General features: G+C 52.4%; 9 protein-coding genes across 9 annotated transcripts; 5 read left to right on the top strand and 4 right to left on the bottom strand.

The window, feature by feature from the left end:
- Positions 1 to 868: 868 nt before the first annotated feature.
- Positions 869 to 2,128, top strand: J4E79_008265 (uncharacterized protein; the record flags this gene model as incomplete). The annotated part of the gene is made up of 1 exon (XM_049357124.1): positions 869 to 2,128. The coding sequence occupies one exon, from the start codon at positions 869 to 871 to the stop codon at positions 2,126 to 2,128; it is 1,260 nt and encodes a 419-aa protein (XP_049208488.1).
- Positions 2,129 to 3,029: 901 nt separating this feature from the next.
- J4E79_008266 (uncharacterized protein) lies at positions 3,030 to 3,752 on the top strand (the record flags this gene model as incomplete). The annotated part of the gene is made up of 1 exon (XM_049357125.1): positions 3,030 to 3,752. The coding sequence occupies one exon, from the start codon at positions 3,030 to 3,032 to the stop codon at positions 3,750 to 3,752; it is 723 nt and encodes a 240-aa protein (XP_049208489.1).
- A 92-nt stretch (positions 3,753 to 3,844) lies between these two features.
- Positions 3,845 to 5,820, bottom strand: J4E79_008267 (uncharacterized protein; the record flags this gene model as incomplete). The annotated part of the gene is made up of 4 exons (XM_049357126.1): positions 3,845 to 3,901; positions 3,951 to 4,106; positions 4,153 to 5,643; positions 5,710 to 5,820. The coding sequence occupies 4 exons, from the start codon at positions 5,818 to 5,820 to the stop codon at positions 3,845 to 3,847; spliced, it is 1,815 nt and encodes a 604-aa protein (XP_049208490.1).
- Positions 5,821 to 7,098: 1,278 nt separating this feature from the next.
- Positions 7,099 to 9,007, bottom strand: J4E79_008268 (uncharacterized protein; the record flags this gene model as incomplete). The annotated part of the gene is made up of 6 exons (XM_049357127.1): positions 7,099 to 7,292; positions 7,352 to 7,755; positions 7,805 to 7,938; positions 7,988 to 8,322; positions 8,370 to 8,561; positions 8,617 to 9,007. 6 exons carry the CDS (start codon positions 9,005 to 9,007, stop codon positions 7,099 to 7,101), a joined length of 1,650 nt encoding a protein of 549 aa, XP_049208491.1.
- A 2,226-nt stretch (positions 9,008 to 11,233) lies between these two features.
- On the top strand, positions 11,234 to 11,887 carry J4E79_008269 (uncharacterized protein; the record flags this gene model as incomplete). The annotated part of the gene is made up of 1 exon (XM_049357128.1): positions 11,234 to 11,887. The coding sequence occupies one exon, from the start codon at positions 11,234 to 11,236 to the stop codon at positions 11,885 to 11,887; it is 654 nt and encodes a 217-aa protein (XP_049208492.1).
- Positions 11,888 to 12,704: 817 nt separating this feature from the next.
- On the bottom strand, positions 12,705 to 14,741 carry J4E79_008270 (uncharacterized protein; the record flags this gene model as incomplete). Its single annotated transcript, XM_049357129.1, has 4 exons — positions 12,705 to 14,124; positions 14,177 to 14,211; positions 14,273 to 14,408; positions 14,461 to 14,741. The coding sequence occupies 4 exons, from the start codon at positions 14,739 to 14,741 to the stop codon at positions 12,705 to 12,707; spliced, it is 1,872 nt and encodes a 623-aa protein (XP_049208493.1).
- A 1,112-nt stretch (positions 14,742 to 15,853) lies between these two features.
- On the top strand, positions 15,854 to 16,576 carry J4E79_008271 (uncharacterized protein; the record flags this gene model as incomplete). The annotated part of the gene is made up of 1 exon (XM_049357130.1): positions 15,854 to 16,576. One exon carries the CDS (start codon positions 15,854 to 15,856, stop codon positions 16,574 to 16,576), a length of 723 nt encoding a protein of 240 aa, XP_049208494.1.
- A 707-nt stretch (positions 16,577 to 17,283) lies between these two features.
- J4E79_008272 (uncharacterized protein) lies at positions 17,284 to 18,071 on the top strand (the record flags this gene model as incomplete). The annotated part of the gene is made up of 2 exons (XM_049357131.1): positions 17,284 to 17,534; positions 17,600 to 18,071. 2 exons carry the CDS (start codon positions 17,284 to 17,286, stop codon positions 18,069 to 18,071), a joined length of 723 nt encoding a protein of 240 aa, XP_049208495.1.
- Positions 18,072 to 18,457: 386 nt separating this feature from the next.
- On the bottom strand, positions 18,458 to 20,542 carry J4E79_008273 (uncharacterized protein; the record flags this gene model as incomplete). The annotated part of the gene is made up of 2 exons (XM_049357132.1): positions 18,458 to 19,809; positions 19,861 to 20,542. 2 exons carry the CDS (start codon positions 20,540 to 20,542, stop codon positions 18,458 to 18,460), a joined length of 2,034 nt encoding a protein of 677 aa, XP_049208496.1.
- Positions 20,543 to 21,066: the final 524 nt, after the last annotated feature.

Below are 21,066 nucleotides of genomic sequence, written 5' to 3' on the forward strand. Positions count from 1 at the left end.
GCGCGACTCGTGTGGCGTCATTCGCACTCAATGACAACGCGCTCAACGGTGCGTGTGCTCCGACGTTCGCTCTATACCCTCGATCAGAGTATCATGGGCTATAGTCCAGCAGACGTTATCAGCTGCGGTACTACATCCAAGCCCGACAGCTCATCAAGATAGCATCGCTATCTCGATATCTCGACGATAAAAGCTGCGATCAACATCTTCAGTGAAGATTTTCGATAAGAGCGCGATAGCACTTGGATAATGCGACCGTAATAGTCCCGCCAGAACTTGGTGGTCGCAGTCTGATCGCGCCTTGGGCTGGCGTCCGTTGTCCGCATTTGGAAATCAGATCCATTCAAGTCCGTGCCAACATGAGGGGCAATGACGAGAACGGTCTATACGTTCAGTCACCATGATTTTCTCCTGCATTGTATGCACAGTCAATGAAACTACTCTGGGGTAATACGACGCTGCCCAGTCATATGACGCCGTTGAGCTCTAGCACAGCATTCTAGAATGTTGAAATGATCACGATGGCAGAACGTGCGGTAACGGAGAGACGTCAAAAATAGTCAGGTTGTGTGGCGCTTGACGGTCACCTGCAGCCGAATTACGTTCCCACGTCCCACTGGTTATCGCTCCTCGGGCGCGAATGGAAGCCATAACCCCATGGGGACTTAGTTGTTTGTCTTACTTGATAAGAGTGAGGAGTTAAGAACCTCGAGAAGAGGGTATAATAACGCCTGCGACATCCTCAACCTGACGTCCATCATCTCTATCAGACCTTCCCAACACACAATCGTGGTCGCTTCCAATTATCTTTAGCACGCCACTATCCTACAACAAGCATAACATCACATTTCAACACACATTCTTCACAATGGTCGGGTCACTCCTGAGCTACCTTGGCTTTGGCGGCTCAGCCGCCGCCCAGGCTCCACCAGAGAACCAGCCCGTACGGGCCCTCCCCGCCAACTGGTATACCTCTGAAGAGATGTACCAACTCGAGCGACGCGCTATCTTCACCCGAAGGTGGCTCATTCTTACCCACAAGTCGCGACTCGCCAACCCTGGCGACTTCCTTCGCTACAACGTCGCCAACTACGACATCGTCGTCTCCAAGGACCGTTCCGGCGAGATCAACGCTTTCCACAACGTATGCAGACACCGCGCGTATCCCGTAGTCGAGAAGGATGGTGGCAATGCCAAGATCTTCTCCTGCAAGTACCACGGCTGGTCGTATGGCCTCAACGGCAAGCTTGCGAAGGCGCCGGGATACCAAGAGCTCCAGAACTTCGAGAAGGCCAAGAACGGTCTCTTCCCCATTCACACACGCATCGACCGCAACGGCTTTGTCTGGATCAACATGGATGCGAAGAAGGAGCCCGAGGTATCATGGGAGTCACAGTTCGACCACGTCGACGAACAGGCGCGCTTCGGTCAGTTCAACTTTGACGACTACGAGTTTGACCACACCTGGAACCTCGACGGTCCATTCAACTGGAAGATTCTCGCCGACAACTTCAACGAGTGCTACCACTGCAAGAGCACACACCCCGATCTCACAACAGGTTTGATCGACCTCGAGAGCTACGACGTCTACTGCTCGGCCGACCACATCCAGCACGACCCCAAGACCCCTCAAGACCGCAAGGACCTCGGCCAAGAAATCTGCTCCACGTACTGCTTCCCCAACGCCTCCTTCACCGTCACAAAACACTTCCTCTTCATGCAGAAGTTCATGCCCAAGTCACCTACCGAGTCAGTCATGTACTACGAGGTCTGGCGCAACAAGCACTCGAACGACGAGGACTTCAACCTTATTAGCGACACCTACAAGCGCGTCATGGGCGAGGACAAGGTTCTATGTGAGCGTGCGCAGAAGAACATCGAGGCTGGCATCTTTGTCAACGGTGAGCTGCACCCACACATGGAGAAGGGCCCCCTCTTCTTCCAGAAGCGATGTCGCGAGATCGTCATGGAGCACGGCGCGAAGGAGAAGAAGGCCGGTCAGAAGATCTGGCCTGCTAAGCAGCAACTCGAGCCCACTGGTGCCTCGGCCATCAGCAAAGAGATGGAGGACTTCTGCGAGGGTCTTGCTTGCGGCAACGACAACGAGAAGAGCGACCTTGCTTGGTAAGCAAAGTCTTGACTATCACGATTCACGATGCATGGCCTTGGTGTTTGGGTGTTATGAGTACTTGAGGCTTTGAACTCGTACTTTGGGGTTTGTTGTTTGACAGCATTCTTTGTAATGTCTCTTAGCGATGATTTTCATAGCGCATTTATTCCCTCCCTTTCTCTATACAGAATCCATCTTTATGCCTTTGCAACACACCGTCTTTGGCTCTTTTTGGTGACACGCATTTGCGGGTATGGCTTTGACCCTGTCTGCCTCTTCCTTTAGCATGACGTATCAGTATCTCTATCCATCCTCTTCCCCACATGAACGCACTCGCGCGTCGCATACCAGATCTGCATCGCCGTTAACGGACGTTTGATATCGCACGGTGTTTCGGTCCTATTTGGGAAAGATTGTGCGTCGACCAATCGGATGCATTGGTGCTACATGAGATAGCCGCTTGGGCTGCGAACAATGCGATAACAATGATGGTTCAGATGAGATGATGATGGCGCATGAGGAAGTTGAGTGATTAGTATGGTGACGGTTCTTTGACTAAAGATGAAGGCACCGATATTCTATGACGAGAGCTCCATTTCACGGGACGGAGTCAACCACTACGATGCACCCATCTCTGTGGAGCTCTTCCCGGCGTCACACAATTACATGTGGTCATTATGGAGAAATGATGAGATATCACCATCGTCTTGGTCGTATTACGCTAAATGCCATGTGTGCGATCGCAAGCATGGCGAAAGTCACGTTATGCGATGACGTAATCAGTGAGCAAAACACACCCTGATGGCGCGGGGGCGTGCTTGACGTGGCTTGCATGTATGTAGAGCCTTATCACGACGAAGACTTGACATCTCAGCGAAGCACCACGATCGAAGTATCCGCATCAGCCAAGTCTGGTACCATGTCCGGAGCGAAGCACATCGTTTTCGATATAGTTGGCACGCTTGTGTCGCACGAGCATTTCTATGCCGTCATTGACGAACGCCTGGGCCCCAAACTTCAGGCCAACAACATCTCCGCACGTCTCCTTGGTTTCGCTTGGTTAGAAAGTGCGGAGCGTGAGTACACCTACCTCTCGATTTCGGGCTCCTACGTACCTTTCGCGAAGGTCTTCGAATCCATCTTCTTCCGCATCCTGCATTTTGCTGGCGTAGCAGAGCCGCGCAGCGTAGCGACCGAGGAAGATGTAAAGTATTTCATACAAAAGTATAGGAAGTGTGAAGTCCGACCGGGCGCAAAGGAATGTGTGGACATAATGAAGAAGGCTGGCTGGACAGTCTGGGCGTTCACTAGTGGAGATCGTCCAAGAGTTATGGGCTACTTCGAAAGAGGCAACATTGACATCAACAACGAGCATATTGTGACGTGTGACGACGTTGGTGCGGGAAGACCGGATCTCAAGGCGTATGAGAAGCTGAAAGAAAAGATTGGTGTTGACAGCAAAGCTGGTGATCTTTGGTTTGCGGCTGCACACGGTTGGGATGTAAGCGCAGCGGGCAGGGCAGGGTTCAAGACAGCGTATTGCCTTGTGTTGGAAAAGGAGGCATTAGACGATGTGTTTGGCAAGATGGACGTTGTTGCTGCAACTTTGCCCGAACTTGCAGAAAAGGTGACTTCACAGTAAGAAGTAATGATAGCCGACGATATGTTGCATTTGTGTATGAATCTCTCAATTAACACGATGGAGCTGTCTAGTGCGGCTTCTGCGCGCGCGACCTACCGGCCACGCTTGATGTCGTCGGCAATCTTCTCTGCCAACGCGTATATCGTACTCTGGTGGAAAGTCAGTGATGCACGAATGAGGTGGAATAAGATGACATACCTGTGGGTGCCCGGGAGGCAATAGTGCGAATGAACTAGCATCGACAACCCTCAAACCGGTCACACCAATAACCTTCGCCTTGCTATCCACGACTGCATCTGGATCGTCAATCTTTCCCATCTTGCACGTGCAAGAAGCGTGCCACACAGTCATCAACTGCTATCGTTAGTACCTGCAGGTTCGGTAGACTTGGCAGACTTACAGTGTCGCGAACGGTGTTGAGGATTTGCTCATCGGTCTCCACCTTAGGTCCAGGGAAGTATTCTTTCGTATCCGCAAGACCAGCCTTCATGGCGTCTGTAGCAAAGGCTTGACGCATGCGCTTGTAGGCTGCAACTGCGAGGGCTTGATCAGTGGGGTCAGTCAACCAGCCCGGGTCGATCGAAGGGAGCTGAGCTGTGCTAGAGCTTGTGATAGTCACTGAACCACGGGAGAGGGGCGCAACAAGAGCGCCGAGAATGGACGCGTATTGGTAGCCGTCCTTGGGCTGACTTGCGAAGAGATTGGAGAAATCACCAATATAGCCGGGTGCAGAGAGGTATTCGATCTCGGGCCAGGAAGCAGGGAACTGGTCCAGTGCTGCGGCAGCTTCTGAAGAGACAAGGTTTCGAGGAGCCTTTTCCCAGGCTAGGAAGTCGCAGACGGGGTTGGTGAGGGGACCCTTCTTGAGCAGGCCATAATCGAATGCAAATTGAGCGCCGACATAAAGAAGATCATTGGCGAGTTTCGTGAGCGTCTGGACTTTATAGCGGTAGGTTGGACCGAAGAAAATGTGATCTTGCATATTCTGACCAACACCCCGGCGGTCAGCAAGGACGGGAATGTTGAACTTCTTGAGCTGTGCAGCAGGCCCAACTCCAGAGACCATAAGCAGCTGAGGAGACTGGAAAGCACCGGCCGAAAGGATCACTTCACGCTTTGCGGTAAGGACGATTCCAAGGGGTAACTGGACACCAGTGGCACGCTTCTCGCTATTGAAGATGATCTTCTCGGCGCGAGTCAGTGTGTACACTTTGAGGTTAGGACGACTCTTCGCAGCCTCGAGAAAGGTTGTTTGGCTCGACGCGCGCTTCTGGGTGCCGGGCGTGATCGTCGAGCTACAGTACTGAGCTCCCATGAGTTCTCCAGAGTTGAAGTCAGGCCTAGTCTGGATTCCAATGCCGTTCATACCTCCTTCCATGTAGCTTGAGAAAGGTCCAGCGTAGTTCGCATAGGAGACATCCAGAGGCCCGCCGCTGGCATCGAAGGCACTCGCGACGTATTCGGCCGAGCCATTGCTTGCACGAAGCTTGGTGTTGGGTGGTGTAAACTTGACGGACTTCTTGAAATACGGCATCAGGTTGTCGAAAGTGTACGAGTCGTCTCCGACTTCGTCTGCCCAGCGTTGGTACGAGCCGCGATCGCCCCGCTGGTAGATCATGAAGTTTCGAGCCGAGCTTCCACCCAGGCACTTTCCTCGCGCGTACTTGATTCGTCTACCATTCGCGCCGGCTTGAGGGGCGGTAATGAAGTTCCAGTCCACGAGAAGGTTCTGATCTAATGGGCTGGAGCCCGACCACAGAACATCTCCAGCTGGAGTCGACGACAAAAGCGGATTCGCGATCTGATAGAGAGCACCGGCCTCAATGACAGCGACCTTCATGGTGCTGTCTTCAGACAACCGATTCGCAAGTGTAAGGCCCGCGGTACCACCCTTTACTACGTGTTAGCGCAACCAATTCTTTACAGGCTGGCGCAAGCTGGAATAGCCACAACTTACACCGATAATAACATAATCGAATTCAGCATTCTGTCTCTTCTCGCGGTCTGCAACTGGTACAGCAGAGACCAGAGAAATTAACAAAGTAACGAGTGAAAATGAAGTGCGCATGATGACGGGGGCTGGAAGATCAAGAAGACGCAGTGTCCTGATGATACCATATTAAACCTGGCGATCATCTTTACTATATACGCGCTTTCGCTCCTTCCAAGTCCTGGGCAATGCTAGTGAGGTCCGAATGTAGGACTGAACCACAAACTATGACTTTTCCGCGATCTTGGAAACCACGTTAAGTTGGAGCAGTCGCAAACTACAACACCCCCAGACCTGGTCTGGAGAGCATGGCACGATAAAAGGCTGAGCTCAATTAGGTCTAGAGTAAGGGTACCTAGCTACTTTGAACGGAAGATCACCCGACAAGCTTTTTAACCCAGGCTGCTCGCTCGGCTGCGTCTGCCTACGAAACATTGGCTTCTATTATACGGACACTCAGCGAGCGTGAGATGCTTTTCAGGTGGTCGAAGCTCGAAGCCACAAATTATACTTTATTTGGAGGCTTCAGATGTCCCGAAGAGCCGAGGCCAAATTGGCAAGCTTCCCTATGATTACTTGGGTGTGAGTGCGTATCGAGCCCCTATCCCTGGAGACAGCCGTTTGGAGCCGAATTTAAGTACCGCCTGCGTGCGCTATAGAATCCGTGCCGTCTTTTGGTCTCTGGGCCTGAGCGCTAATGGACGTTTGAGCTGGAACTTTAGCCGAGTTTTTGTTTTAAGTATTGGAGGCTTGATGACGATGTACGCATCTGTACCTTGTGATCTCATGAACGCTGACTTGACAGAGCGATGCGATGCTTCCTTGAGCATAGGCTTTTGCGAACATTCTACTCCGATACAAAATGTCGTGGTCGACCATGACGAGATCTTTCCGAAGAAGTGCACGCACGGAACATCAAAACCGGGCCAACAACGTTGTATGCCTGTAGAGCCTTTTCCCCGAATTTCATCTTGTGCTGAGGAGCGGGCTGTTGTTCTGCCCTCTCCCCAATGCTTCGCGCGTCGCGTTACCAGAATACTTTTGAGATCTAGACAACACCAAGCCCCGGGGCCGCTTGGAAAACGGGTTGCGCGAAAGACCTACTAGTACGACGTCTGTGCGCACCATCATCATGGAACACCCCCACTAGCGATTAGGAAACCAGTTTGGATAGCTGCGTAGGACAGCTGGAGGATTCACAATCCCTCCCATTAAATTCGGTACTACCACACACCCTCAGCCTCTTGCTGCCAACTCCCATCGTTGGAATACGGATATGCGCAAACTTTCATCCATCACAGGCCCAACTTGAGGCACGTTCAAGATGCATGCTCAACAGCACCCTTCACCCGATACTCAGGCACTATTGCGCGGGGTGAATCGTAGCTGAAGAGCCGGAAGCGTTACGGTGAATGTGTCCATTATCTCCTTCTCAAATGCCTCTCCATTCTCTCCAGGCGCGAAGGAGACGTCGAAATTCTGCGCGATCATCGAAAGCGAGATACGTAAGCTCATTTGGGCCAGGTTCTTGCCGGGGCAGCTGTATGCGCCTACGGGAATGTTAGCTGCTGACTGCGAGTCTAGAACGACGACCGTATGAAGGACTTACCCAGAGAGAAAGGCAGGTATGGAGCCTGATCAGTCTCCATCTCTAGCCTCTTTTCACCAAAGCGCTCTGGGACGAAGTCTTCAGCCTGCTGCCACCATCGAGGGTCTCTTTGGATGAGCGAGACTGGAATCACGACGTTCGTGTTGCCGGGAATGTACGTGTCGTCGATTTGGATGCCCTTTGCTGGTGTTTCGCGCGCTCCACCGGTCAAGAGGGCGGGACGAAGTCGCAGTGTCTCGCTGAGGAAATCATCCAGATAAGAGATCGACTTGACCTTTTCGTACGACCACTGGCTGTATCCGCCCGGCATTGCTTGGTCGAGGAATTGCTGGAGCCTTTTCTGCTTGTCGGGGCATTTGGCGAGGTAGTAAAGGGCTCCTGCGAGCGTGGTGGCTGTAGTTTCACTACATCCCGTCAGTAGTGTCTTTGGGTTGCTACATCAGAATTGCCTACCTTCCGGCAATGATCATCACTCTCGAATCGTCCTCCAAGGCTTCTGGGCTTGGCGAGGCGGAGACGTCGTTCTCTTTGACAGCCTTGAGTAACCAGGATACGACGTCTTGCGGATACTTCTCGCCGTCCCAGGTCTATATTTCGTTAATTATCTGTCACCGGTAGTACGATCACAACACATACCTTGTGCTTTTCGCGAATCTGGCCTGCGCAGAAGGAGAAGAAGTCCGAATAGCCCGCCGCCGCTCCAGGAATAGAGCCCAGAACGTTCAAGAGCCACGGAACCGTGCTCATAATTCCCAGCATGGTCATGTGGGCATGCACTCCCTTGATAGCAGGGTGCTCGACACCGCTCGTAAGATTGTTAAAGTCTTTGCCGAAGCCGACCTCACCCATGACGTCGAAGCTGAAGAACATTGACCAGGTGGACACATCCATTGACGTTGCTCCTTTGGTTGCCAGTTGGGACTTGAACAAGTCTGCCTTTGCCTTGATGCGTGGTTCGTAGGTGTTGAGCGCTTTGTAAAGTTAGAGGTACTCGTGTAGCTCGTGAGCCTATACACACCTTTGATGGAAAACCCGCGATCCCATGCACGGCGACGAAGGCGGTGGCCGTTGAAGTCACGCGTCATGTGGATGGAACATTTCTTTGGGTCGTTCCCGGTTTGGCCGTACCATGTTGACTTCAAACATTCCGAGTTGGGCCCATAAAGAATCGGAACAGCTGACTTGCGTAGAACACTGATCTCTCGGGGACCTTTGAAGACTATTAACATCTGCTCGTGCAAAGCCTCAGTTGGGTGTTCGCTCACCTGTGCGCACGAAGTCACCGTACTGGTCGTGCATCTTTTCCAGCTCTCTGAAGTATTTGACATCCTTCGCCGCGAGACTTGCAGCGTGGAACTTGGAGACTTTTGCTGCGAACGGCCCTGGGAATTTTTGACACCGGTGGAAGAATACTCGGTACATGGCAATGCTGGCGAGCAGTCCGGTACTGAAACTGGTCGCAAAGAGTAAAGCTTTGCCCAACCCAAAGACGTAGAACATCCCGAAGAAGCTCAAAATGAAAGCTGCCATGAAGTGGAACATGACCAGCTCAAACTCGAATGGTCGAATTGAGAAGTGGAAAACGATGCCACACAGAACAGCAGCTGCGACACCTTGCGACACGCTGCGCTGAGCGGCATCTCGAAAGAGTTCCATCGTCATCGTGGAAGCTCCGATAGTTTAGCAGAGCTCTCCAGTGGGATTCAAGATGTCGAGGAAACGGGCAGGGCTTCGGCTCGGAGACAGAATCCAAGGCGCATGGCTTCGAATATAGGCGTCCCAGCCAACACGCGCTATTCGTCCACTTGATCGTTTCCAGTAAACCTCCGCGATTTTTGAAGACGGCAGGTATCTTCTCCACGGTCCGAAAATCCCCATGATGAAGATGCAGGAGTAGCGCGCATCCTTCGAGGGGGTTTGATTTACCTAAACTCCGAACGGTTCAACGCCATTGAGCGACCTCTGATAGGCCCAAGATACTCCAGGCGAGCCTTGCTAGCTGCAGCATGCCCTGTACAGCCCACGTCTCGAAATTTTCGTCTCTTTGCCAGTGACTGCATTGTCTGCGTGTTGACCCTGGGGCTCGATTCTCGCAACGATAACGCAGCTGAACAGCACCTGGACTGGAGCGGCCAATATGGTCTTTCAGTGGGTGCTTGTATGCGTCTACATACTCCGGAGTACTATTCAGGAGTGTCGGGTGTCCCACTTGGGCTCATGTTGCAGTGAAGCTAACGGCTGTTGTCGTGGACGTGCCACCTGGCAGCACGGCCCTGCTAGCGGGGCGCGGAAGCGGCTCGCCTGCAGCCACGGCTGTTGTCTTCACCCGCTCCCCTGGGGACCACGCGTTGACGCCGGGCGACTCGACCAACGGGAACCACGTCTTGTTGCGGCAAATGCGCAGCACGAAGGATCCTTCGCCTTTCGCGATTCATGCCAGGCCACCCATATACGCACATCTCTCCCAACAATCGGACCTCCTTCAGCTGCCCAGGGAGAGTCTCCGGGTTGGAGATCCTGTCGTGCTCTGCCTTTCGTATCTTGTGCGCATGGCTTTGCGGAAGCATGCTGGTATCTTCGTAGAGATTTCAAGCAGCTCTTTATGTTCACTTGTTCTAAACGCATCCCTAACTTGTGCTTGTTGCCGGCTCGGGGCAGCCCTCGCGCTAGGTTAGGTTGAGGGTCGAGCCGCGAACCCACGCGGCCAACCTGCCCGCTCCCTAGGCGCCGGCTTGACGCTATGAGGCACAATTCTAGTCATGCATAGCGGCCTGGAAGCACAACTTATCCTGGAGGATGCGGAGGATCCGACAGGAATGCTTTAAAAACAAAGCTCAAATATGGACATCACTTACCGATCGTAGCAATGCATGCATCGCATTCGGTTTGATGCATCGGGGATATTCATCTCGAGCCCGTGGGGGTGGGAAGGGCAGGGTGTTGGTGCCAGGCCTTGAAACCGTTCGTAAACGGGGCGTAACGAGGACTTCTTTTTGTGAGCGTTCATCTCCTACAGGTACTTCTTGAATCGTCGAGCTTCCGCTCAGGTTGAGAGTTGACGTATTCGAGAGAATACTGTCGTGGCCATGGGACTGACGACTCTCCAGCCACTGGCTTATGCTGTGGCATACGTTTGTTTCTTCTTTGGAACGGTTTCCATATTCCTTCGTTTTTATTGCCGGCACTTTGTGCTGCGCACTAGAGGATGGGATGACAATTTCGCGGTCTTGATTCTCGTAGGTGTCCCAGATCTCAATACATCCATATTCGTATGACTAACAAGCTTGTAGCTCTTCAGTGTTGGACAACAAGTCGTCCTGCACATGTTCATATATTGGGGATGCGGACTGTACGACCCCTTCGATCACTTCCTAACAATCTTTCACTTACCATTGGCGCAGACACATGGATACCCTCAGCGGTGTTCAGCAGCTGGAGATCCTCAAAGTATGACCCAAGCTTGACACTCCCTCCGGACCGTTCTGACTAGTATCAAGTGGCTGTTCATTGAAGAAGTGGTTTACTACTCAGTTCACTGGGTGATCAAATCAGCTTTCCTCCTTTTCTACTTGCGTCTCTCGCCAAGCCCTACTTTTCGACTAGCGGTATACATTGGCGGCGCTTTGAACGGTGCCATCCTAATTATCAACATGTGTGTAATACCTCCACCATCAGCACGAAAAGCTGTTCTGAATACCGCTGCGCAGTCCGTTCTGACCCTCACCGCAGTCTATTGGCATGCTTCCAATGCGTTCCCTTTGACGAGATCCTCCACCCAGGCACGCATCCAGATGCTGTCTGCATCAGCAAACTCGTCCTCCTCATAGGGCCTTCCATCCTCGTAAGCCCAGGGCTGCCTTTTTAAAGAAGGAACTACTGATCATGTTGCAGAACATCTTGGAAGACTTTTACATCCTCATCCTCCCTATATATACCGTCATGAATCTCCAAATGTCGCTTCGACGCAAAGCTGCAGTATTGGGCGTCATGGTCTTTGGCAGCAGTTCCGTCATCATCGCATGTTTCCGACTTATGCCCCTCCTCGAGCTCAACGACTCACCGGACACATCATGGGTGCTGGGAAAGATGGTCATTGTCGCGGCACTCGAAATACAATTTGCGATCATCGCGGTCAACCTGCCGAGCCTCAAGGCACTGTGGACAAAATTCGGGGGTGGAAGTTCATCTGGATCGGGGCCTGGCGGAGGCAGCTCAACCCAAAAAGGCTACAAGCTCTCATCGCTTGGCCAGATCGTGACTATCGGTTCTGAAGCAAAAGGACCGCGGGGATCGAGATGGGGGAAGAAGGCTCGCAGAGGGAGCATCACACGGTTGGAACAAGGCGTCACAGCTACTGAGTCGGAAGAAGAGCTGTGTCGGAAGGGCGGAGCGACATCACAGACAGGGCACTTGGCACAAGAGGGCGACATTGGCGCTATCACGGTTACGAAGGATTACGATGTGAAGAGTTCAGACTGTTCAGGGCGCAAGGAACCCGCCGGCATTACCTCGGACTACTACTTGAAGAGTATGTAAGTCTCAACATCAAAAGTATCTATTATCGTCACATACACCTAGATCCTCACCGGTCCAATGTGAACGCGATATGGAGGCATATGAGCTATATATCTTCCACGTTGTGCATAAAACCTCACCAGTAATCCCCTCCGTGCTAAATTAGGCAAGCGTTCTTTTCGCGACACAACTCGTGCAACATTCTTTACTATGGCCATCATCGGTATGGCCGATAATATGAGTGGCTCGCAGCTCGCTACCTAGGTTCCGAGACCCAGTGGATGGTAACCACTAAATGGCGTGTCGCTAACGCTGCGAGACGGTATTTCAACATGCAAACTTTAGTCCGCGATTCCTGACCATCGCTCTGCACTATTCTCGTTCTTACTTTCTTGATACCACCAGCCGTCATCTCAAATGTCGTGTTTTGAAGTGGCCGTGGCCAGGTTCCAACTTACGATGTACCACCTGGCAGTTGTACTGTCACGCTTTGAAGCTGAGACCCTCCGCGTTCCGCCGCTCCTACGTTTCTTCACGGCTGGAGCAGAGCCGTACGAACTCCACCTGCAGGCTTTCATGTTTATTGTTGCCCCGCTACACGCCTTCTTCACAATGCCCCTGCTCGACAAACTGTCGGGCAAGCGCGAACCCATGTCATGGTGTGGCCACCTTCGTCACTGTCTGGAGTGGTACTTTTTCTATTTGACGCTATTCTGGACCGTCATATTCATTGTAAGATACTCTACAACGCAAGATTTCATGACGCTGATGTTATCGCAGACTCGTGTGTGATCGCATGCTGCGAGTGTGTTGGTGTTGTTTCTCACGTTATGTTAGTCTAGATATCATTGACTGCATCAATGATATCCTGCGCGAGCTTCTCCGCATGCGCATAAGTGACACCTTGCGTGTGTCCTGGTGCCGAGAACGGCAAAGAACTCGCATCCACAACCCTCAGGCCACTCACGCCAAACACCCTAGCTTTCGAGTCTACGACCGCCCCGCTCGACGCATCTTTCCCCATTGCACACGTCGCCGCGCCGTGATGAATAGCGCCCATGCCCTTCGTCCTGATATACTGTAAGATCTGCGCATCGGTCGTGATGTTCGCCCCCGGCGCTATCTCTTCTCCAAACGCGGATATGCTGGCTGCAATCGTGCGCGCGCGTCTGTATGCCGCTACAGCAAGTTCTTGGTCTTCGAGCGAATCAAGCCAGCCTACGTATACGACGGGTGCAACGGCATTGTCAGCGGACTGGATAGTAACATTTCCCTGGCTCGTGGTGGAAGTTAAGATTGTGCCTATGACACCCGTGTCGCTAGCAGTCTGGGCAGATGACAGAATGCGTTCTGAAGCTTGCAAAACGTATTCCACGTTCGGCCAATCGCTTGGTAGATTCCGCAAAAAGTCGAGAGTTGATTGGCTCATATTCGTCGTAAAGCGCTCGGGGAACCTTTCCCAGGCGGCGAAATCGCTCGCGGGACTACTGAGCGGGCCAGATCCGTTCGTCAAGTATTGCTCAACAACAGCTTCGAAAGATGATGACTGGCGCTCCCAGGCACTTCTTCCAGGAACGTTCGTGCGATGGACGACGCCACCAATAGCGGGTGTGTCTCGGAGATTCTGACCCACGCCGCTGAGTTCTGACAGAACGTTTATATTGTGTCGCTCGAGCACCTCGCGCGGCCCGATTCCAGAAACCATGAGTAGTTGGGGAGTATGGATAAAACCACTCGAGACGATGACCTCTTTCCGGGCATGGACGATAAACGGCTTCGTCCCAGCGACGGTAACGTTCACACCTATGGCGCGCTTAGACTCATCGAAGAGTAGCTTACGCACCATGCAGGACTGGTAGATCTTCAAGGATGTCTTTGCAGCTGTTGGAGAGAGAAAAGCAGACTCGGTACTACTTCTCGTACTGTCCTCGGGCCTCAGCGTAAACGGCCAGTAGCCATACCCTAAGAGATTTCCATCTAGGAAGCCATTCGCCGCATTCATCCCAGCGGCTGCGTATCCTTCTGGACCGTACGAAGATATGGGCTGCGCGTACTTGGGCAAACTTAGATGAACAGGGCCTCCCGGGGCATCGAAAGCAGAAAGCGTGTAGTTGACGTTGCTTGCGTTCTTCGCGCGGAACCGAGCATCTGGGGGTGTGAACGAGAAGCTTTTCTTCATGAAGGGAAACATGTTTTCCCATAGGTAGACGGGATCTCCAGTGAGGTTTGCGAACGACTCATACCAGCCTTTAGTCGCTCTGTAGAGCTCAGTCAGACCGTGTAGTGCAAATACGTATGGAAGATATTTACCTGTGATAAATCTCTTGGTTCCGTGCCGAACTACCCTACATATTTGCCCAAAGTCAGTTCCTTGAACAGCTTCACTTATTCCAGATCGGGACATACCCCAAGTGTCTTCCCCTGCGCATAGTGAAAGCGTCTTCCGTTGGCACCGGGTATAGGCTCGGTGAAGATACCCCAATCGATCAACGGCTGGTAATCTTCGGGATTCGGACCAACGTACTTAGTCGAATAGTACGGACTGTCTCCACGATCAGCATGTGGGCCTGGTATACCGTTTCGCAATTACTAACATCTGGCTGTAGTTACCGTTCGATATCTCATAGAAAGAGCCCGCTTCAATGACTGCGACGGTCATGTTCGGCAACGCATCTGCAATCCGGGATGCCGTCAGAGCGCCGGCCAAGCCAGCTCCAACGATGACATAGTCGTACGTCGCATTAATGCCAGGGTTTCCGAAGGAGTTACCAAGTAAACGCCCAGGAGCATAGAATTGCTGTAGTAAGCTTGGACTGTCAAGGTCGGCTGACGCCAAAGAGGCCAAGAGACTGACTGTTGTTGCAGATACGCGCATCTCGTCGGGATGTGATGCTCAACGAGGTACCTTGAACGCAGCGACAACATATATCGCCATCCATCTTATATACTGTAGGACCGTACTTCACTAGGTATGACACAGTCCCATGATCTGCAGACATCTTAAGCGAGTACAAGTCGGCGATGCTATAGCCTTATGCATTGTCGCAATGATGGCTTGCAGAAGATCTGTAAGGGCAAGTTGCCGTTTGCGATTGAAAGCATCCTCGTTGGATGTTCTGACAGCCACTAAAAGGATTGACGTGTGACGGCTCTGTCCCGAAGGCTTTTTTAGCGGCGATCAGTGCATGCCGAGCTTACTTGGGGTAAGAGGATGGTGCTTGCGCTGCAGGATGAGTGATGGCGAGTAAGCTGCGATCGACTGTGCCACTCGCATACATCGGATCGATCGAAGGATTTGGGCAAGGGTGCCATCATTCTGGCGCGCGCGTCAGGACCGCTTCCTGACGGCTTGGTCGCCGTTCGCTATCGCGGCGTTCGCTTATTCAACACGTGATTAGGACCATCAGGTGTCGCGATATTTCGGGAGACTCTTGGCGTTCTGTCACGTGCATGCTATCCCTATTAAACTAGGAGCTTTACTTAACATAGCAACTTTTGTTATAATGGAAAATGCCAAGAGTCTCTCGAAATATTGCGACACCTGATGGGACGCGTCTTGAAGTTACGCAGGGCACAAGCCTGTCAGCCCGTCGGGAATGTCATTTTGCCGTCCCGAGTATTAGCTCGTCCAGCTCGGCCTTTCTTGAACAGAAACTACGCTGCAACCGCCAAGTAACCTGCTGTTTGTAGTGTCAGTGGTTGGCGGGGCGGATCGGCCATGTACCGGTAGCCGTTCGAGGCACATGACCGTCCGGCACGGTAGGTACCTAGGTAACGCCGACACCAACAAGCTACGAGATTATAAGAAGCACCGAAGCAGCAATTGTGGCAGAATTCATTTCATGGTTTGACATCAACACTGCCAAAATGTCTGTCCAAGATCATGCTCCTTTATCGCAGAGAGCTGTGCCCCATATGAATCGTCTCTCTGGCACACACGTCCTCGTATTCGGCGGATCTTCTGGCATTGGGTTTGCAATTGCCAGCATGGCACTGTCAAACGGAGCTACTGTTATCATCTCTGGATCCCAGCAAGCAAAGATCGAAGACAAGGTCCATCTTCTTCGATCCCTGTATCCATCTCTTCCTTCAGAAAATGTCATTGGCTACGCGATCGACTTAAAAGATTCCGAAAACCTCGATTCAAATCTAGGAACGATGTTTGAGACAGTTACATCGAACGGCAGCAAAAAGTTGGATCATATCGCATTCACGGCAGGAGACCACCATTCGATACCCAAGCTCTCAGACATCACCCTTGAGCAAGCCATGCTTGGTTCCAAAATCCGACTTATCGCGCCCTTGTTTATCGCTAAACTCATCAGCACCGGAGCGTACATGCATCTTACGTCAAATTCATCCTTCACGCTCACGGGAGGAATCGGAACTACAAAGCCTCTGCCTGGATGGCTAATTCCGGCAGTCTGGGGAGCATCTGCAGAAGGATTATCGCGTGGGCTTGCAGTCGATCTTGCGCCGCTTCGGGTGAACATCGTCAAACCTGGCGCAATCGAGACAGAAATGCTGCAAGGATTGTTAGCCCCGATGCCGATAGAGGCAAAGGAAGGCATGAAGAAGCAACTCAATCTACTAGGTACTTTTGGTCAGCCAGAGGACATTGCTGAAGCGTATGGCTGGATTATGAAGGATCGCTTTGTGACAGGCACTGAAATAGCTGTAGATGGTGGACAGATGCTTTTAAGCAAATAGCTAGAAATAGCATCTATTGTATTATTGTTAGGACTTTGCTCTACTCTATGTACAGAGCTTCCTCCCTCTTATACAGAACAGTTACATATATCTCTCTTCGTGTTCTACAAATGGGAGATCTTTCCCGTGCGGCCGTCTTGAGAAGCCGATTTCCCTGCTACACCATTGGAGTACAAGTCTCTGTCGAAGACGACTTCGGAACGTCGTAGGTATCAAATGGCGTTTAATTTGGGCAAAGACATTAGATGAACACGCCAAAAGGGCGACATTAGGGCGCATAGGCACGATCTGTGAACATTGCAGGACACATAAGACATTATGGTAAGCGATACAGCCCTGGAGGTGTCATCTGATCAATGTCTCTGAATTCGACTCGATACCAAAGTGAAAGCAATCATCATAGCTCACAAAAAACCCAGATCTAGGCTCCAACTTCGTGTGAACATCCACTAAACCGACCAATTCTTAACTCACGATCGCATCTACTAACTCAATAGCACAGCCCGCTTGTCACGAGTGCATTCCACCCCGTCCATTATTCCCTGATTTGCGCCACAAACACACCATCGAACAACATGAACAATGTACCCAACTCTCCACCCTCCGCCCTAGCGCAAAAGCGACGAAAAATGTCACTCTTCGACACCTTCCGCGGGCGAAATGGTGGAAGTTCCACCTCCTTCATAACCACTTCCAACACCGGCATAATGGACACAACGCACGGCTCTGAAACCGACGAAGAAGACAACGAGGACGAAGCACAAGAGTATCTCAACAAGATGACCGACGACACAAATCGAAAAGTCGAAACCGTATTCGGCAAAGGCGTCGAAGTGTGGAAATCGTTCAACGGCACTATCTACGCCGATGTAAACGACAAGGTCAAGAGGAAACAGCGAGACGAAGAGGTGTGGGGGAAAAAGAGGAAACGTGGTGGCGCGGACGGGCAGGGGAAAGTGTTGGAACAGCGATTTGATTCCCTGCGGAACTCGACGTCTTCTTCTAGCTCTACCTCTACTGCAGCTTCTACGCCAACACGAGACCTACCGCAGAGTACATACTCCGACAGTACGATTTCATACCCTTCACTGCCAACGAGATACGATACCTCATTTCCATCTACACCTACAGCGTCGCAATGGGAGAACTTCCCGGTGCGGCCGTCTCAAGAAGCGGATTTCCCTGCTGCACCCTTGGAGTACAAGTCTTTGTCGAAGAAGATTTTAGAGCTGGGAGGTACGGGTACAAGTACGTCTGGCAGCTTCGATCGGCCCATCAAGCCGTTGCCAACACGTGTACACCGGATGGACGGGGTGCAGACGACGGACACTACGTCCGCATCACCGCGGTCAAATCGATCAAACTCTCAGGTACAACCCGTCACTCCTCCGCCCTCTACGCCAACAAGCTTCCTCGGCAGTGTGCTAGGCGGAGCTCGCAGGGCGATATCAGGGTCTTTTGGGAGTTTCGAAAGTACACAGGCGGACCGATTTGATGAGCGGAGGTATAGGCTGTTACCAGGAAGCTTCTGTGAGGCTGGCGAGAAGCAGAATGGCGATGATGATGAAGAAGATCGAGATGCGAATCATGACAAGGTTGAAGGAAGACCTTGGCTGAGGAAAGGGTAGGCGGGTCGATATCTAGTCTCATAGGCAAGACGGGAAAGGTTCACGAGTGGCTGACTCCAAGTGGTTGTGTTACAGGCCCTGTGTTGTCATTCCACAGCAGCAAGGTACATAGTCAAATGGTTTGAAGAGACATACGATAGGCACCGGCAAGCAAGTCGAATTCCACGATCATCATCCTCTCTTCTTTCATATTCCTACACAATCAATAGCTGGGGTATAATAAACAACGTCGTACAAAAACTCGCGGACGATCCTACTCGTCATCGTCGTATCCATCTCCTACAGCGGCCCATCCGCACTGCCATCTCCTTCCCTCACTTTCACCACCCATACGGAGGTCTCTAGCTTGGCTCCCTTCTTTCCATCGTCGGACGCGGAAGTCGTCGCTCACACTGATCAAGCTGCCGTTACGCGCCCATGATACGCTCGTGACTTCCGCATCGTGTCCTCGTATGAGAGCTGTGCCGTGTTCGTAGATGGGGATGGTGTCTGGGCAACGGCTGTTTGTTGATGTGCGGGAAAGCGTGGGTCGTGCGGATTTCGCGGCAATGCCAGTAATATCAGGTAGGTCGTCTGCGTCGTCGTCGTGTCTTGTTTCGCGTTTGAGGAAGTTTTCGTCGGTGGGGAACAACACGGGGCAGCCGTCTGTGCTGCCTACTGCGAGCATCTCGGTGCGGTCTTCGCATGCTTTGCGTAAGGATGCCTTGACGTAGAAGGAGCCGGCATGGAAGTTCTGGTGCCGGAAACCGTAGATGGGTCCTAGGCCTTCTTGGCCCACACCGCAGTATTTTTGTTTTGAGGAGGAAGTTGTGGATAGCTCTGGTGCTACGCCGAGGATGAGGTGGCTTGTCGAGTAGGCGTAGACAGTGTTGTCTTTGCTGAGGGCGTATAGTCGTGATGCATCGCCGCTAAGAGTCAAGGAGTTGATAGCAAAGTGTCGGTGGCGGTTGTGGGATTCGGGATGGCGGGTGGTTGCGATGGGGATGGCTGGCCCTCGCAGGGAGTATCGGCCTCTGATGTCCCAGAGTTTAACGCATGTCGATGCGTCTGACGCGGTCAGGAGTAGGTGTTCGCGGCCTGCGGGCATGAACGAGAGCGCTGTCACCGAAATGTCGTTCCGTCGGCTAATGTTTTCGGTTTTGCTGTTGGAGAGTGATCGGGTGGCCGACGATGTGGATGTCGGGAGAGTAATATCCGCGTGCGCTGAGGCCAGCGTGCGTACAACACTTGCATACGGCGCATCGGAGCCCCAAGCTGAGTGTATTGAGCCTTGGTTGCCCTTGCACCGGAGATCCCAAATCTGTACCGCACCGTCTCGACTTGAAGTCGCTACCATCTTGTCGTCGCCGGGCTGGAAGCGAACTTGCTTTACTGATGACTTATGTTTCGCCAGCACAGCAAGAGTCTGTTGCGTGCGAACATCGACAATCTGTGCAGTCTGATCTCCAGAACCGGCGGCGAGGTGTAGGTCGTCTGAGGAGAACTGCACGTCCATGATGGCGTTGGAGTGGGCTTTCCATGACACATGGGGTTTGGAGAAGTCACCTTCGGAGTCTTGTAGGTGGATGTATCCGTCTTCATCGCCTATTGCGAGCATAGAGTTGGCTAGGGGTTGTCAGTATCGTGATGACGTAGGGTAATGAGTGAATGACATACTGTTGCAACTGGCCGTGCAGAAGGGCGGCGCGCCCTGCGACAACTGATGTAGGTCGTCTGCGCCACTGTAGAAATTGGCTGCCTGGTCTTGCCATGAGGCGCCATGGTCTCGTCGAAACCCTCTTCCTACACCCAGTATTCCACCGAACGACCGCTGCAGTGTTCTTGACGGCCGACCCAATGTTGTTAACCTCCGGATGGGCGCAGGGTACAGGGCAGGCTCCTCTTCATCCAAGTCAAGCTCGTCTTGAAGTATATCGATTTCGGGCGGAGTGACGTAACGCGATCGCTTCGACGGTGACGACTGGGCTGGGGAGCTAGCGGGCGACAGGTAGGGTATCTTCCGCTTCCGCGCGCTGCTCTGGGGGGTTCGCATTGGGTTCTCGATGTCGACGAAGTTGACTGTCTTGCGTGGGGTGCTCCGCGTCTCCCGGCTGCGATTGAGAGCAGATCGTGTGATGTCTTGTAGTTGGCGACCCGACCTCGTGAGGGTGGTACGTGATGAGACATCTTTGGAGTTTCGCGGGGTGAAGAAGCGTGTAAAGCGCTTGGGCGTGATAGGCGGTGGCCGTTTGGGTTTGCGAGAGCAAACAGTCGCGGAGGAGGGTGGAGGTGGTGATGAAAAGAGCTCAGGCGTGGGCTCTTGGAGCAGCAGACTTCGAGGGGCGCATGGAGAAGACATGTTCCTTTTTAGCAGTACACATACACAAGCAACACCAATAAACGATCAAGCGAAGACACGCGAGCAATTGAAGATGCCGATAGGAATAGAAGACGAATGCCCATAAATGACGGCGAGGTTGGAGAGGAAGGCGCACGGCCAAAGCACGTCGCGAAGAGCTGGCGCGACCGACGTGCTGCACTATGCCGTTCTGGGCGTTAATGGCCATCGCCTTCCCTCGAGATATCCTCCCGTTTGCCGTACAACATAGCTAAAAGTTCCGGAATTGCCGAAGAAAACACCGTGAATGAAAATTTCATTGCATTTTGGGGTCTCAGATTTCCTACAACTCGTGAAAGCTGTTGCATCGAGAAGTCGCTCTCTTTCGCGCGCGTTGCCCTGCCACTCTAGCTCACGTGCCAGCCGCGGCTTCCCTGTCGTCGGGGGTCGGAGAATCTGCGCGCATGGACCCACCAAAAAAGTCGAAGAGCATATGCGACTCTCGAACTCTTGGCGCAAACCTGAGTACCACCACCCTCTCCACA

Source organism: Alternaria viburni (genome assembly GCF_023758015.1).
Source record: "Alternaria viburni strain BMP 2772 chromosome Unknown scaffold_19, whole genome shotgun sequence".
Lineage (NCBI taxonomy): Eukaryota > Fungi > Ascomycota > Dothideomycetes > Pleosporales > Pleosporaceae > Alternaria > Alternaria viburni.